The following is a 16,419-nucleotide window of genomic DNA, read 5'->3' on the forward strand; positions in this document are numbered from 1 at the left end:
CAACACATGTTCAACTAAATATGGGGTAGAAATCTCTTGGTTTTTTTCTTCCCATAAAATGAATCTTCCTAAATTAGCTTTTCATTAAGTTACTCCTCTACTACAAATCTTCAATGGCTTGCTGACATATGAAAATCCCTTGCTACTTGGTAGGTACTTAATAAATATTAATTCAGCTTGGCCCCTCAAAGCATCTACAACATAGATCTGTCCATTTCTGCTTCATCTCCTATTATTCCTTTCATCAGAGGATGTGTTTTACCCATCACTGTTTTGTTTATTTATTTAATCTTAAAAGTTCATGTGGGAATTTGTATTTTGCTAAATTTTTTATGGAAAATTTAAAATATATGCAAAAACATATATATATTAGTATAATGAACTCTCATGCATCCATCACCTAGCTTCAACAATTCCTTGGGGTTTTAAAGCTGTCTGAATGTCTTTAGGTGGGACCTCTCTCCAAACATTTATACTGTGCCCTTTTCACTCATGTTTATTACTCACTTGGTCCCTGAAAATGAGTCCATGACCCCTGATATACTCCTGGCCATAATGGTCTTGCCTCCTTCCTGCCAAAAAAATTTTTTTCCCACCTCCAGGACTTTGTTCATGCCATTGCCTCTGCTTGGCATGCTCTTTTCCTCTTCCATTGTCAAATCTAATGCATCTTTTTTTTTTTTTTTTTCCTGTGGTACGCGGGCCTCTCACTGTTGTGGCCTCTCCCGTTGCAGAGCGCAGGCTCCAGACGCACAGGCTCAGCGACCATGGCTCACGGGCCCAGTTGCTCCGCGCCATGTGGGATCTTCCCGGACCGGGGCACGAACCCGTGTCCCCTGCATTGGCAGGCGGACTCTCAACCCCTGCGCCACCAGGGAAGCCTTCTAATGCATCTTTGATGCTCAAATGTCACCTCTACTCTGCTCAGCGCTCAAAGTGATAGCTCCATCCTCTCAATTCTGTATTACAATGATTTCGTCTTTTGTCCCTTTACCAACTGTAAGCTCTTTGAGGACAGGCTTCATGTTTGATTTATTTCTGTATCCTCAGTGTAAGAGGGACAAACATAGAATTCCAGATTAACAAATGTCCATAAATGATATTTATGAACATGAATGAATGTCATTAAAAATTAAGCTCCAAAAGGTCAGCCATCTTGGAATGCTCAGAGTGAGGTAGACTGCTGTGACAGCAGTAACCAAACTCTGAGTGAACACCATCTAAAGGTCACAGGTTATATTCAAGATGGTGCCAAGGCTTCAAAGAGAGAAGATGGCAGGGTGAGTCCTGAGTCACCTCCTAGGCCTCTAGATGAATTAGAGCTGATTATTCCCACTATAGGAGCTCACTGAACATTCAACAATTTTTCCTAGTCTCTCCCAGATGTTGGAGATACTCCACAATCTCTCATAACTAACGTACAGATGTCTGACTTAGCCAGCCCCAAAACTACACTCTAGGCTTGGGGACCCTGAAGCTGTGAATCTTGGATATTTCATTTAGTTAATATTTGAAGGAGGGGTGTCTAGTAGGTACCAGGCACTGTACTAAGTTACGTAGTGGTGAATAAGACATACACGTATATCTTTTTCATGAAGATGACTTCATGAAACTGCTTGTTGTTCTCCAAGGATTAAGTGCTTTCTGACCTCCCTGCCCTTGTATATGCTGTTGTTCTTGTGTTTTTTGGCAATAGCTTATTTACCCTGTGTGTCTCCCCACTAAGTAGTGAGTTCTTTGAGGATATGGATTTTTGTCATGCTCATCATCTCCCACACCTCGGAGAGATGCTGGAACACAGTAGGCATAAATAAATAGCCATTGAAAAGAATAGTTTAGGGGCTTCCCTGGTGGCTCGGTGGTTAAGAATCCACCTGCCAATGCAGGGGACACGGGTTCGAGTCCTGATCCGGGAAGATCCCACTTGCTGTGGAGCAACTAAGCCCGTGTGCCACAACTACTGAGCCTGCGCTCTAGAGCCCGCGCGCCACAACTACCAAGCCCACGTGCCACAATTACTGAAGCCCGTGCCCGGCAACAAGAGAAGCCACCGCAGTGAGAAGCCTGCACACAGCAACGAAGAGTAGCCCCTGCTCGCTGCAACTAGAGAAAGCCCATGCAGCAACGAAGACCCAATGCAGCCAAAAATAAATAAAATAAATTTTTTAAAAAAGAAAAGAGTAGTTTATTAAGTCAACATAATTCTAATCAGAATTCCAGCAGAAGTTGCTGGCAATCACCACAAAGTCATCAACCAGTAAAGGCCCACAAATTGCTAAGACAATTCTAAAAAGATAGATCAAAGAGGTGGAGAACAACTCTGAAAAGAATTAAAAAGTCACAGTATTTCAACATATGGTCTATAGAAACAAGCAAATAGATTCCAGAAACAGACTCATATAAATGGGAATTTACAACCTGTTAAGTTGATTGTAAGATAGAGCACAATTTTGCCAGAAAAAGATGAAGTAATAAATGGTGTTCAGAAAACTGGTTCACACCTAGAGGGATGGGATAGGGAGGGTGGGAGGGAGGCTGAAGAGGGAGGGGATATGGGGATATATGTATACATATAGCTGATTCACTTTGTTATACAGCAGAAACTAATACAACATTGTAAAGCAATTATACACCAATAAAGATTAAAAAAAAAAAAAAAAAAAGAAAACCGGTTCACAATGTGAAGAAAAGTAAAAGCAGATCCCTCCCTCATAATATATTTTTTAAATTTTACTCAAATGGATCAAAGACGGAAATATGAAAAATAAGGTAACACAAACAAGGTTAAAATACAAACGACTGAAAGATATTTGTAACACATATAAACTTGGATAGTATTCAGAAGTACTTTTATTTTATTTTATTTTTGTAAAGAGGATTCGGGGACTTCCCTGGTGGCACAGTGGTTAAGAAACTGCCTTCCAATTCAGGGGACACGGGTTCCATCCCTAGTCAGGGAACTAGATCCCACACGCATGCTGCAACTAAGAGTTCGCATGCCACAACTAAGGAGCCCGTGAGTGGCAAACAAGGAGCCTGCCTGCTGCAACTAAGACCTGGGGCAACCTAAGAAAATTTAAAAATTTTTAAATTAAAAATTAAAATAAAGAGGATTCAATAAAATAATTTATGTAAATACAAAGGACAGTGCCTGACACTTAGTAAGCTCTAATAAATATCTGTGGCTAACCTTACCTTATAGATAATATTATTAGGAATGCTTTGATAATACGTAATTAGCTGAGTTGAACTGGGGAAAGGAGTTGTGAGAACGTTCCCTGAAGCTCGAAAGTTTACAGTCCAGCTTAGGAGGCAGGGGGTTGGAAATGAGTTAGGAAGCTGTAAGTCGGGGTGCAGCATAGTGTAGTGAATAAGGTGTACAGGACGAGGGTAAAGGTAGGAGCTGGGGACGCAGAGTGTGGGCATAGGAAAGAGTACGGAGCTGTGTGAAGTGGATCCTCAGGCATGAGAGCCTAAGAAGCAGTTTGGGGGCCGTGCAAATCCCGCAAGGCTCTTCAGTTCTCAGCTTCGGGAGCCTAATCCGCTACTTCCACGGCTCCTCGGAATGCGCTGTTCTGTCCACTTCCTTGATGGTCACCCTTCCTCCCTTTCGTCCATTCCCCTCCCCATCGACAACCTCAACGACCCTCACCCGGGATAATAGACCTCGAAGAGCCACCGCTGCCTCAGATCCTGGGCCACAAACCCATTCTCCCGCCAATTCTGCTCTCTGACCTCCGCCTTCTGACTCGAAGCGCCACTCTTCCGCCTCCCGAAGTCCGTGAATTCGTTCTGGGGCCTCAAGAAGCCGCTGTTTCCGGAAAGTGACTCCCACCGAGGTAAGAAGGCATGTGCTATTGCCAGGAAAATACATTCAGGTGGTTTATGTATATTTCACTCGTTACAAATCTCCTCTAAAGAGAGCGGAATTTAAACTTCCGGGTCAGCTCCCATGCATTCTAGGAAATGTAGTCCATAGTCTCCACGCTTCACTCCTGTTGCCCAGAGTGAGGGAGCGTCGCGAAAGTAGACGGTTTAGGGACCCTTCTCTTTGGCTCTCCAAAAGGGGAAATTGGTGAAATATTTGCACTGAAAATAATACAAGGCCTATTTCTAATTTTCCAAGAACTCTCCCCCGCGGAAGCTTAGAAGTGTACGGGATCCGTCCCTCCTTGACCTTTAAGTGAGTAGCAGGTAGATGGTCTCTTAGTTCGCCTCAGGTCTCCGCCTGTCTTGGTGTCCCGCCCCCTCTGCCGGAGCCCGCACCGCCGATTGGCTAGGAGCACTTGAGCGGCGGAAGCAGCTGGCTCGCGCGGGGCCTGGGGGGAGGGAGAGAGTTGTGAAAATGGCGGCCGTGGTGGAGGTGGAGGTTGGAGCAGGTGCTGCCGGGGAACGGGAGTTGGATGAGGTAAGAAGAGTTGAGAGTCGGGGAGAGGAGAGACCCAACCTGAAACTGAAGGGAGGGGAGGGGAGGTATCGGAAGTGGGAGTCCTAGGAGAGATGGAATCCTGAGAGGGAAGGAGCCAACGGGGGACGGGTGCGGGGAGGGGGAAATCTGAGGTACCCTGGACTCCAGGACTCAGGGACTCGGAAGCGGTCGTGGGGCAGAAGACTTGCAGTAACCTCAAGTGTGGAGATGGAGGACAGGGAGAGAAGCCAGAGGGGTTGGGGTGTTAAGATTTGGGATTATTAGGTGGGGGTCCTGGGAGGATTTAGAGGGCCGCCAGGTAGCTTGAGTTGGAGGGGCGTGGGCTTCTGCAAGGGAAGCCAGGTTTTACTGAGGGAAGAGACTCTGTCTAGGTTTGCAGTGGGGCTGGGGACGCGGACCGCGGAAGAGTGCTTATCTACTAGTATTAGAGCTTCGGGTTATGTTTACGTAAGAGCTCTTTACATTCTAGAACTTTGTACATAATGTGGGCTCAGTAAAGTTTTGGTCATTGAATGATAGAACGAATGGATGAATGGACAACTGTATACCGGAATTCATTCATTCACTCACTTAACAAACATCAAGTTTCCCCTTTGTGCCGAGTTCTGGGGTAAGTGCTAGGGACCTTCCCATTGAAGAGCCCACAGTATGGTGGTGGGAGATACAAAAGAAGACTAGTCATTGCATCGGAGGTATAATGGTGGCACTGAGAAGAGGGGACCAATTCAGTTTGGGCTAGGGAAGGCTTCCCAGAGGAGATGAGTCTTAACGGATGAGTGATTCTCCCTCCCTCCCTCCCTCCCTCTCTCTCTCTCTCTTTCTCTCTCTTTCTTTCTCTCTCTCTCCCTTTCCCTCCCCCTCCCCTCTCCTCCCACCCTCCTCTCTCCTTCCCTCCTTCTAGACTTAGAAGTTCTTTGAGAGTGAGCTCTTGAGGGTATATGTCCCCTTTGCCTACATAACAGGCATTTAACAACTGGTGTATTCAATTACCAGTGGTCCTTGAAGGAAATCACTAGGAGGAAGGAGACATTGAGTTTGAAGGAATGAAGGGGCAGTGCTGAGAAGCAGAGAGAGAAGGTGAGAAAGGAAAGGGAAAAGATTCTGAGGCCAAAGGTACATTCATGGCTAGGGGTGCTTGTGGTTTTGCCCATGACAGCATATGGACAGCAGGGAGAAATAGGAGAAAGGGGATTGATTATTGGGGATGGAACCAGTGGGATCTCTGAGGGAATCAGAATCTTAGAGGCCCTTGGCTGTGTGTTGGGCATGAGAATTGGGGATGAGGCCCAGAGAAAGGGAGTAGAAGTGGACTTGAGAAGCAAAGACTGTTGCTTGGTGGTGGGATGACTTGGAGGTTTTGGTTTACTTGTTTGGGAACATTAAGGTGGAGGGGAGGAGACTGAGAAACTGGCAGGTGGTCAGAGCAGGGAGAGATTTTTAAAGAAGCATTTTAGACCCATATCTTTCAGTCACTAAAGACTAGGGATGTTTGGATACCACTCGGTTGTTGAGGTGTGGTAGTTGTGGAAATGACTTCCAAGACCGCTTTCGGCCTTAAGTTTATGTGATTATGGTTGGTTGTAGTTCAATGAGATATATTTGAAAGTGCCTTGAGAAAGTCTAAGTACTGTATTTAAGTTATTATACATGGTTTGTTAGTCATGGGCTCTCCTTTGAGGGGGGCCAGATTTCAGTTACATATATCAGGGTTCATTGAGAAAAAGAGCAAAAGTTTTGGCAAAGGAGAAAAGAACTTAAAGTTTTGATGTTAGACATTTTTGAATTTTGCTTCTTAGCTTTTCTTCCCTTATTGTTTTAAGAACTTAAGAGCTTCTAGTATCATAGTTATACTTCCAGAGAGTCATGTCTAGAGGTCAACTTTATATGTAACCACTAGCATTCATCCCAGAAACTTCTGTTCCTTGTTTCATTTACTGAGAAATAATATAATCTGTTGTCTGAAAATTCTGTGTGAATGGTTCTATCCTTTTCCTTGTGTGTTTAAAAAAGTAACTCTGAGAAGCAGGAACAGACATCCCTTCAAGCTCAAAAAAAAGGAATGGTGGGCAGGGGTATGGTCTGGCAGACCTTAGTTTTTGAGTTTCTTTTGATACTTCTACCTCCCCAGCTGTTTCTTAGTAGCCTTAACTAGTGAAAGAGAAGGTGAAATCCATCCTTTAATTTGTAATTATGGGGGTCTACTGTGTTTTATGCACTGGGAATCCAAAGATGAGTAAGACAGGATCTTTACCAATTTATAGTGTAGAGAAGAGACATGCAAATGGTCCACTGCAATACTAGATAATTGCTGTAATGGAAGTGTGTAACAGATTCAATGGGGCACAAGAGACAAGCACTCAAGTCTGCTGGGGGATTCAGTGAAGTTTTTGTGATGGAGATAGGTTTGAGCTGAAAAATTAAAGGTTAGGTTTATAAAGAAGCATATGGCATCAGAGTTGCTCTCCTGTAGTACCTTCTGCTTGGTAGAGAGACTATTGTGGAGCTCACATTATAAAAGAGTAATGGATAGCCTAGCTAAGATGCAGTAGGTACTGCTTGCCACTTCTTTGGAAAGATTGCATGCTCTGATTTGTTCTTTAGGATATCGGGCCTATGTTTTCTAATATCAGATGCTGTTAGCATGATAAGTAGTCTGGAATAGCAGCCATCAGTTTATTTATGTTCCTTTCCTTTTCTTTTGTCCATTTCATTATTACTTTCTATAGTATTTATTTAAGGTAATTAAGGCTTTGCTCACTGCTCCTCCTGTTTTTGAGAGGTGAATAGAAAAGAGGGCTTAGGAAAAGAGCTACCAATAGAAAAGTCTGCTGTTTATTGAGCCCTTACCATACACCAGCCCCTGTTTTTTTTTTTTTTTTTTTTAAATTTTATTTATGGCTGTGTTGGGTCTTCGTTCCTGTGCGAGGGCTCTCTCCAGTTGCGGTGAGCGGGGGCCACTCTTCATCGCGGGCCTCTCACTATCGTGGCCTCTCCTGTTGCGGGGCACAGGCTCCAGACGCGCAGGCTCAGTAATTGTGGCTCACGGGCCCAGTTGCTCCGCGGCATGTGGGACCTTCCCAGACCAGGGCTCGAACCCGTTTCCACTGCATTGGCAGGCAGATTCTCAACCACTGCGCCACCAGGGAAGCCCCCAGCCCCTGTTTAAAGCCTACATTATCTCATTACTAACAGCAGCCCTGTGAATTAGTTGGCGTTTACCGCATTTTATAAATGAGACTGAGGCAAGAGAGGTTAAGTAGCATTCCTAGGATTCCACAGTTTGTGAGGGGAAATGCAGATTCCGTCCCAGGGTCTGCCTGTGCTATACTGAACTAAGTTTTACACTGCCATGCTATACTGAACGCCTCAGTTCCATTTCTCATGCCAGACTCATCTTACCAAAGTAAACTACCCTTTTCTTAATATATAAAAGTACCATCTCCAAAATGTGAAGCAGCATTTCATTCCTGAGAGATTCAAAGTGGGGGTTAACTAAAGGAATATTGGTTTTTCTATACAGGTCCTTTAATTTACCTATAACTTGATTCTGCTGAACCCCTGGTCACGGGGAGTGATGAGCCCAGTGGCAATTAGGGAGATGAGAGATGGGTCTAGCCAGTTCAGTCTAGGGCTAGGTATTAAACGCTATGATGACTGGCTAAGTTCTTCAACTTGCTAAACCACAGGGTGCTTGAGAATGTTAGGGAGGATAAAGCATGGGTACCAGCTTGGAGGCCCAGAAGCAGACCTATTCCTGGAGCCAGTGAGTTCCTTCTTGAAGTGGGAGCTGGCCAACCATGAGAAGAATTGGAGGCATCATCTTGGCACAGAGAGCTGGTTTGGGACCTAAGGTGAAAAAGCACTTCTACATCCAATCAGGGCCAGCCTGCCTGCCTGGCTAGTGCCTATGAATTCCGGATGTTTCTACTCCCAGTAGTTGTTCATCTGCCAAAATGATGTGATATCATGCAGATTAGTGAGTAGTTTCCAGCTCAAGTTCAAAGCAGGTATCTCACCCTACAGCTAACTTGAGTTATTATTGCCTTTAGTGCATAATTTGCCTCTTCTGGGCCTTGTTTTATTCTTGTTAAAAGAGGAGATTGGACTAGATTGGTGGTTTTTAAACCTTTAGTCATGAAACCCTTTATTAAAAAAAAAATCTCACTTTAAAGACTTGTGGTCTTTGAAGGGACTCAGAACCCCTTGAGTATCTCAAGCCACACTTTGAAAATCAGGGAGCTTTCTCTTACTGCCAACTGATTGGGTGACCCTACTTTATGTTCCTTCAGCCCCCCTGTACTTCCTCTAACTCAGCTCTACCAAGCATTATTTTAACTGTCTGTCTTCCCCACTAGACTCTTAGCTACATGAGAGTGGAGTCCAAGTCTATCTTGCTCATTGTTGCAGTCACTTCACTTAGTATGGTGCCTGGCATAAAGGTGATTATTATTTTTGAGTAGTTGTAATAAGCTTCTCTCCTTAGTAGTATGTGCTTTTTTATTGAATGTTTACAGCATCCCTGTGAGATTTGAACTATTGGACTAAGTCATGACTAAAGCTCTAACATACTGTGTACCATGTTTCTGATTACCGCCAGGTCTTTGTTCGTGTTGTCCTGTCTGCCTAGAGTACCTTTCCTTTCCCCTGTGTCTTTCCAAATCCCACCTGTACTTTAAGGTTCTAGCCCAAGGCTCTCTTGCTTTGTAGAACTATTCTGATTTACAATGATATCTTCTTTCCTTGTGTTTCATAGTTTTCTCTGTGTTCATTTATCAATTCATCAAACTTTTTGGAAGCACCTTCTGTGTGCCAGGTACTGTGCTATGCTTGATCATACCAAGATGGATAATGTGTGAAAACTGCCTTCAAGGAGTTTACAGACTAGCCTGGGTGGAGAGAGAGTGATAAATAAGTACAAAAATGTGTCACAGGTGCTGTGTCAGTGGAATATGTGTGGTGGGTACATCAAGGAGGAAGTAGCAGTCTATGTTATATCTTCTCTTTTCAGGGAGGCTGTAGAAGTTCCCATCTCTTGCTTCTTCAAAGTAGTAATCTTGGACTGTTTTGTTTTGTTTTTTGTTTTTCCTCCTGTGGGTCTCTCCCTGTAGACATTTGATAAATGTTCCTTGTTTCCAGGGATTTTTTTCTCTAGGAATTCTTGGTTAAAGCCAAGATCTTATTGAGGGATTGACGCATGTGTGACTGAAGTTTAACCTTGGACATCTGACCATATATCTTTGGATTTTTTTTAACACATGTAAAATGAGTAGTAGCATAATGTAGTGGGAAAAAAAACTAGTAAACAACAGACCTAGATTCTAGACTAGAAATAGCAGATTTTGTTTTATCACAGAGACAGCCAAATGATAACAGATGCTTAGAAAGTTGTGTTGAGAAGGATTCTGAGGCCAGGGCTCAGCAGGAGAGTGCTAAAGGTGAAATGATATAGAGTACTTACTCTGTGTCAGGTCCTGGTGCCAGGTATTTTATATGCATGATCTAATTTCATACTACAATCTTACAAGGTAGGTATTATGGTTATGTCCATTCTGCAGATATGGAAACTGAGGCATAGAGAGCTTAAGTAACTTGCCCACTGTCACACAGCTAGGTAAGTGACAGAGGTAGGGTTCAAATCCAAGATGCTCCTACATCTGTGCTTTTAACCACTCTGGGCAGTGTGAGTACTGTATGCTTCCCATACTGTCTTATGTTAGACATTTCTATTATATAAGTGTAGGACTTCATTTACAGAGGTGATTTGACTGGGGTAACGCTATTTGTCAGTCTCTTCCATGAGACTGAGTTCTTCTTGAAAGCCCTATCCATCCTTATATCCCTGGTGCCTGGCATAGAGTATGATTCAATAAATGTTTGAAGATGCCAACTCATGAAAGATTCTATACCTTAATTCTTCATCTGTGAAATGATAGTTTTGGACTAGATGACCTTCTAGAGGTTTCCTGCAGCTTTGAAAGTCTTGGATCCCAAGATTTTACTGTGCCTTGTGTTTCCTACAATTTCTATTGGGTACTCATTAGATACTAGGGAATGACCAAATGAAGGTATAATTATTATTAATAATCTGTGCAAATAATCTTGAGATGAGAGAAGATAAAAATGATGATAGGGAAGTTATACACAAAAAGGCCTACATGTAACCTCCAATTCTGTAACCTTTGTCTTTTTGTGTAGTCAGACACCCTATTTGCAGACAGTCTTTCCTTCCCATTTGGTTTCCCATTATAAACCTCCCATCGCCACCTCTTTTTTTTTTTTTTTTTTTTTTTTTTTTTTGCGGTACGCGGGCCTCTCCCTGTTGTGGCCTCTCCTGTTGCGGAGCACAGGCTCCAGACACGCAGGCTCAGCGGCCATGGCTCACGGGCCCAGCCGTTCCGCGGCATGTGGGATCTTCCTGGACCGGGGCACGAACCCGTGTCCCCTGCATCGGCAGGTGGACTCTCAACCACTGTGCCACCAGGGAAGCCCTCCCCAGCTCTTTTTTATGGCTGTGCCACACAGCATTGGGGATCTTAGTTCCCTGGACCAGGGATCGAACCCATGTCCCCTGCATTGGAAGTGTGGAGTATTAACTACCGGACTGCCAGAGGAGTCCCTCACTCTTACTTTTTGCAGTCATTTCGTTAGTTAACCCATTACTTAATAACTCATTTACTTCCAGAAGGAATTTAAGGTGTCCTCCAGTCAATAAAGGAGGGTAGGAGAGAGGAAGAAAAAATGAAGAGGACTGTTCTAACTTCTTGAGTGCAGGGACTATCTTTTTCATCTGTCTACATTCCTCAGTTCTTGGCGCATAGCAGGCATTTGTTGAATAAATGAGAATGTTTGTAGATATGGATTCTACTCAGGTTTAAGGAAGTGTTGACTAAATTGCAAAGGTGAACTGATGCACTCTGTTCCGGCAATAACGCAGTAGTGCCTGACAGTACTATTTGCTTATAAACTGCTTATGAAGCATTTTCATTTTTAATTAGTGCCATATTCCTCCTTACCAGTGAGTCATAGGCACAGTATCTGAGGACCTGCTTTCCGCCCCAACAGCACTCTGTATAGACATCTATCAACACTTACTATGTTGTTTTGTCTCCCCCGTCGCGCAGTGAACTCCTTGAGGGGACAGAACCATACCATTTTTCATCTCTGTGTTCCCAGCACCTAATCTCTCTCAGTGGCTAGCACAGAGTAGATATTCAGATGCTTATTGAACTTGAATCTTTTTTAAAAAAAATAAATTTATTTTATTTATTTATTTTTTTGCTGCGTTGGGTCTTCGTTGCTGTGCGTGGGCTTTCTCTAGTTGCGACGAGCGGGGGCTGCTCTTTGTTGCCGTGAGTGGGCTTCTCATTGCAGTGGCTTCTCGTTGCGGAGCACGAGCTCTAGGTGCACGGGCTTCAGTAGTTGTGGCATTCGGGCTCAGTAGTTGTGGCTTGCGGGCTCTAGAGCACAGGCTGAGTAGTTGTGGCACATGGGCTTAGTTGCTCCATGGCATGTGGGATCTTCCCGGACCAGGGATCGAACTCGTGTCCCCTGCCTTGGCAGGCGGATTCTTAACCACTGCGCCACCAGGGAAGCCCTGAACTTGAATCTTAAATATAGTCTATCCACCCATGTTGAACACTCCCAGCAAGTAATCACCTCATCTGTGTTTAAATCCCTCTAATGATAGGGAGCTATCATTCTGTGGTCAGGCTGTTCCCTCTTTGAATTCCCCTGTTGCAATATTCTTCATACTGGGCTAGAATTCTTATTTCTGTAGCTTCATCTTTTTAGTCCTCCTTTTCAGATCCTGCTTCTTTGCGTCTTTGACCCATGGAGATACATGCACTGGCAGAGAATGCCTCTGAGGAGTTTAGTCTCAGGCCACCTCGGGCTATTTGGCCTAAAAGCTTATTCGTGAAAGCCAACCCAGGGTAATCCATCCAACGTCATTCCTCTTCTCTATTTTTTGTGTTTTCCCTTCTTGACGTCATTTGTTATCTCTCTGCTCCTCAGAGGAAAATCTGTAGGTAAACGTAAGCTCATTAGTTCCCTCTGAAGTGCAGCTTTCCCTGGAGGATGCTGAGTTATGACCACGGGGCTTTTGGCCCTGAGCAACTAGGGAGAACCAGTGGGGAAAGGGGAAACTGGAGGCAGAGTGCGTAGCCCTGCCAAGGTTTGTGTTCCCTCTGCCCTCCTTCCCCCTTCCCGGTAGGATGTTCTCAATAACCGAATGTGTCTGTTACTAAGGAGGTCTCCAGTGGCGTTTTATTCCCCATTGCCCATAGGATGGAACCTCACCTCTTCCTGAGCCTGTCATTTAGCACCTTGCAGAAACAGACTTTTCTCTTCTATTCTAATGATAACAAATAATGGCTAACTTTTTTAGTGCATACTGGTATAATGCCAGGCATTATACCAAGCATTTTACATACATTAACTCTTTTAATTATATTTTAATACTATTACTGTCTTTACCTTCCGGACGAGTGAAAACTGAGGCACTGCCAAGTAATTTATTCAAGGTTGGATAGCTTGTTAAGTAGACGTGGGATTTGAACCTGGTGATGTGACTCCATGATCTCTATTGCTGGTGTACTCTATAACATGGATTTACTGTTTTCAAAATTCACCATATATTTATTGAGCATTTAATTTTGCCAGATACTTTATTTGGTCTTGGGAATTCATAAATGGTTAAAGAGACTATCTGTGCTCCAAAAGAGTTTATGGTCTAGTGGAGAGAGGGACCCATCAAGTGATAATGACGATGTAGTGTGATGAGTAGAGCTATATACAGGTATCACAGGTGCATGGGAGGAGTGTGAAAGTGTATTTGGGAGAGTTAGGGGAGACTTCAGAGATGGTACGTCATTGGGCTGATTCTTAAAGGAGGGGTAAAGTTTATCATATGGCTAGGAGGCCAGTTTACGCCAAGCTAAAAGCACATACATGAAGGAGTGGAAGCATGATATCTTTAAGCATACTATTGAACATACTATTCTCCACTAATAAAACATTTAGTGATACCTGCTTGCTTTGTGCAAGCTACTGTGTTAGGTACTTAGGTTGAGAGGAAAGACGCTAATTCATGTTTCATACCTTCAAGGAGCTTACATAGTTCAGTTAGAAAAATAGTACATGTAGTCCAGTTGGAAAAGCTATAATTATAAAATAAGTTCTAAATACCTTATCAAAAAAAAAGTGCTTGAAAAAAAAGTGCTATTTGGGAAGTAAATCTCATTGGAGGGGTTAGGGAAGACTTCATGGAGAAGGAGCCACCTGATGATTTAAATTTCATTATAGAGAGCATCAGGAATAAAGGCCCCAAGTAAATGTGAGAAAGAAGGATGCGTTTGGGGAATCAGCAAGTAAGAGAGGACTAAGTACTAAATCTAGAAACATGGGTTGGAGCCAATATGAGGTTGACTTTATTTTATTTAAAATATTTATTTATTTATTATTTAATTTATTTTTTTTGCTGCATTGTGTCTTAGTTGCGGCACGTGGGATCTTTCGTTGCGGTGCGCGGGATCTTTTGTTGCAGCGCGTGGGCTCTTCACTTAATTGTGGTGCATGCGCGGGATTCTCTCTAGTAGTGGTGCGTGGGCTCCAGAGCATGTGGGCTCTGTAGTTGCGGCACGTGGGCTCTCGAGTTATGCTGCACCCTGCAGCACGTGTGATCTTAGTTCCCTGACCAGGGATGGAACTGGCGTCCCCTGCATTACAAGATGGATTCTTAACCACTGCACCACTGGGGAAGTCCCGAGATTGACTTTAAACACCAGGTTGAGGAGTTAAGATATATCCATTCATTCCATCAGTCAGCAATTATTTTTTTGTTGTTGTTTTGTTTTGTTTTTTGTTTTTTGTTTTTGCGGTATGCGGGCCTCTCGCTGCTGTGGCCTCTCCCGTTGCGGAGCACAGGCTCTGGACGCGCAGGCTCAGCGGCCATGGCTCATGGGCCCAGCCGCTCCGCAGCATGTGGGATCTTCCCGGACCGGGGCACGAACCTGTGTCCCCTGCATCAGCAGGCGGACTCTCAACCACTGCACCACCAGGGAAGCCCCATCAGTCAGCAATTATTGAGTGCTTGAGTATGCCAGATATGGTGCTGGGGACACAAACATGGAGACATGGCTCCTGCTTTCAGGGGGCTAATAGTGACATAGGGAAAGACGGACATGGAAACAAATGATGGTAGTGTATTATAAGTATGTGTTATGTACTGTGGTGACAAAGGAGGGAGTGATTAACTCTGCTTGGGGGAATCATTAAAGACTTAACAGAGAAGATGCTTGAGATGGTTCTTGAGGAGTAAGTTTGAGTTCAGTAGGTAGTCAAAAGTCTGTGAGGTATGGAAGAGTGGTCCAGCAAAATGAAAAGATATGCAAAGGCTTGGAGGCATTAAACAGCCTGGAATATTCTTTGAACTGTAAGAATGCCTGCATTACTGGAGTATATAGGTTAAATGTCGGGGGATAGCAGTGAGTGATAAGGTTGGCGAGGCCTTTCTAACAACATAAGAAGCTTGGGCTTATAACATGTTCAGATCTATGTCTCAGAATGATCAAGTCTGGTAGAAGTGTGGAAGTTATTTTTGGAGGGCTCAATTTTGGGAAAGGAGAAGAAATTAGTTGGGAGTACTGCAGTCGTCTTAAGAGATGGTGGGGATCTGAGCAAGAGCAAAGGCAGTGAGGGTGGAGAAAAGTGAGTGGCTATAAAAATATTAAATAGCAGTGCTTCCACTTTTTTTTCCCCTTTCCATTCCACTCTCTAATTCATTTACTCACACATTCATCAAGCATTTATTAAGTATGTAATCTGTATTGTTTATTCATTCTTCCCTTCTTCAAATACTTGTGACTTCAGGATGTTAGGAATATTCCTAGGTCCAGTAATTCAGCAGTGAACAGGACAACCAAGGTCCTTGCTGTTGTGAAGTTTACTTTATAATGGGGGAAATGCAAGTAATGAATAAGTAAGAAGCAGGATAACTCCAAATGATAGGTGCTCTGAGAAAAGTAGGGTGATAGGATAGAGAACGACTAGAGGAGAGGTGCTACTTTCAATACAGTGGTTTATGGAATGCCTCTGAGGAGTGATATTTGAACTAAGACCTGAATGAAGAGGACTTAGCAATTTGAAGATTTGGAAGCATATGTGTGTCAAGTGGAGGGAGAAGCAAGTATAAATCGGTGGGAACGAGTTAGGCATGTCTTGGGACCAAAAAAGAAGGCCAATGGAACTGAATTATAGTGAGCAAGAGAAAAATAGTACCATATGAAGTCAAGGAGTTTAGCAGAGTCAGGTCTGTAAGGCCTTGTAGATACTGCTAAATTTGTTGAATTTTATTGAGAGTACAATGAAGATTTTGGATGGTGTTAAAAATAGGAGTGAGGTGAGCTGATTTGCATTTTTCAAAAAGATCTTTCTGGCTGCTTTGAGGAGAACGGATTATAGGGAGGCTTTCGAGGAGGGCAGTTAAGAGACTATTGCAGGGGCTTCCCTGGTGGCACAGTGGTTGAGAATCGCCTGCCAATGCAGGGGACACGGGTTCAATCCCTGGTCCGGGAAGATCCTACATGCCACGGAGCAGCTAAGCCTGTGCACCGCAACTACTGAGCCTGTGCTCTAGAGCCCGTGAGCCACAACTACTGAGCCCACATGCCACAGCTACTGCAGCCCGCACGCCTAGAGCCTGTGCTCCGCAACAAGAGAAGCCACGACAATGAGAAGCGCACGCACTGCAACAAAGAGTAGCCCCCACTCACCGCAACTAGAGAAAGCCCGTGCACAGCAACAAAGACCCAACACAGCCAAAAATAAATAAATAAAATAAATAAATTTATTTTTTTAAAAAAGAGAGACTATTGCAGTAGTCTGGGTGAGAAATGATAGTTTTGGAGTTGGGGTTGGGGTGGGTAGGGTGGCAGAGATGGAGAAAAGTGGATGAAATTAGAATATGTTTTGAAGTAGAGCCTACAAGACTT

The 16,419-nt window shown here is 43.8% G+C and overlaps 1 protein-coding gene across 1 annotated transcript in view; it reads left to right on the forward strand.

Moving 5' to 3' along the window:
- Positions 1 to 4,294: 4,294 nt before the first annotated feature.
- The window catches only part of RNF121 (ring finger protein 121), a 94,396-nt gene continuing 82,271 nt past the window's right edge, over positions 4,295 to 16,419 (forward strand). Inside the window, exon 1 of the mRNA XM_059068757.2 lies at positions 4,295 to 4,408. Within this exon, the coding sequence (XP_058924740.1) occupies positions 4,346 to 4,408 (63 nt within the window). The 5' untranslated portion in view covers positions 4,295 to 4,345. The remainder of the gene's footprint in view (positions 4,409 to 16,419) is intronic.

The sequence above is a fragment of the Kogia breviceps genome, chromosome 7, assembly GCF_026419965.1.
Source record: "Kogia breviceps isolate mKogBre1 chromosome 7, mKogBre1 haplotype 1, whole genome shotgun sequence".
NCBI classification, from domain to species: domain Eukaryota; kingdom Metazoa; phylum Chordata; class Mammalia; order Artiodactyla; family Physeteridae; genus Kogia; species Kogia breviceps.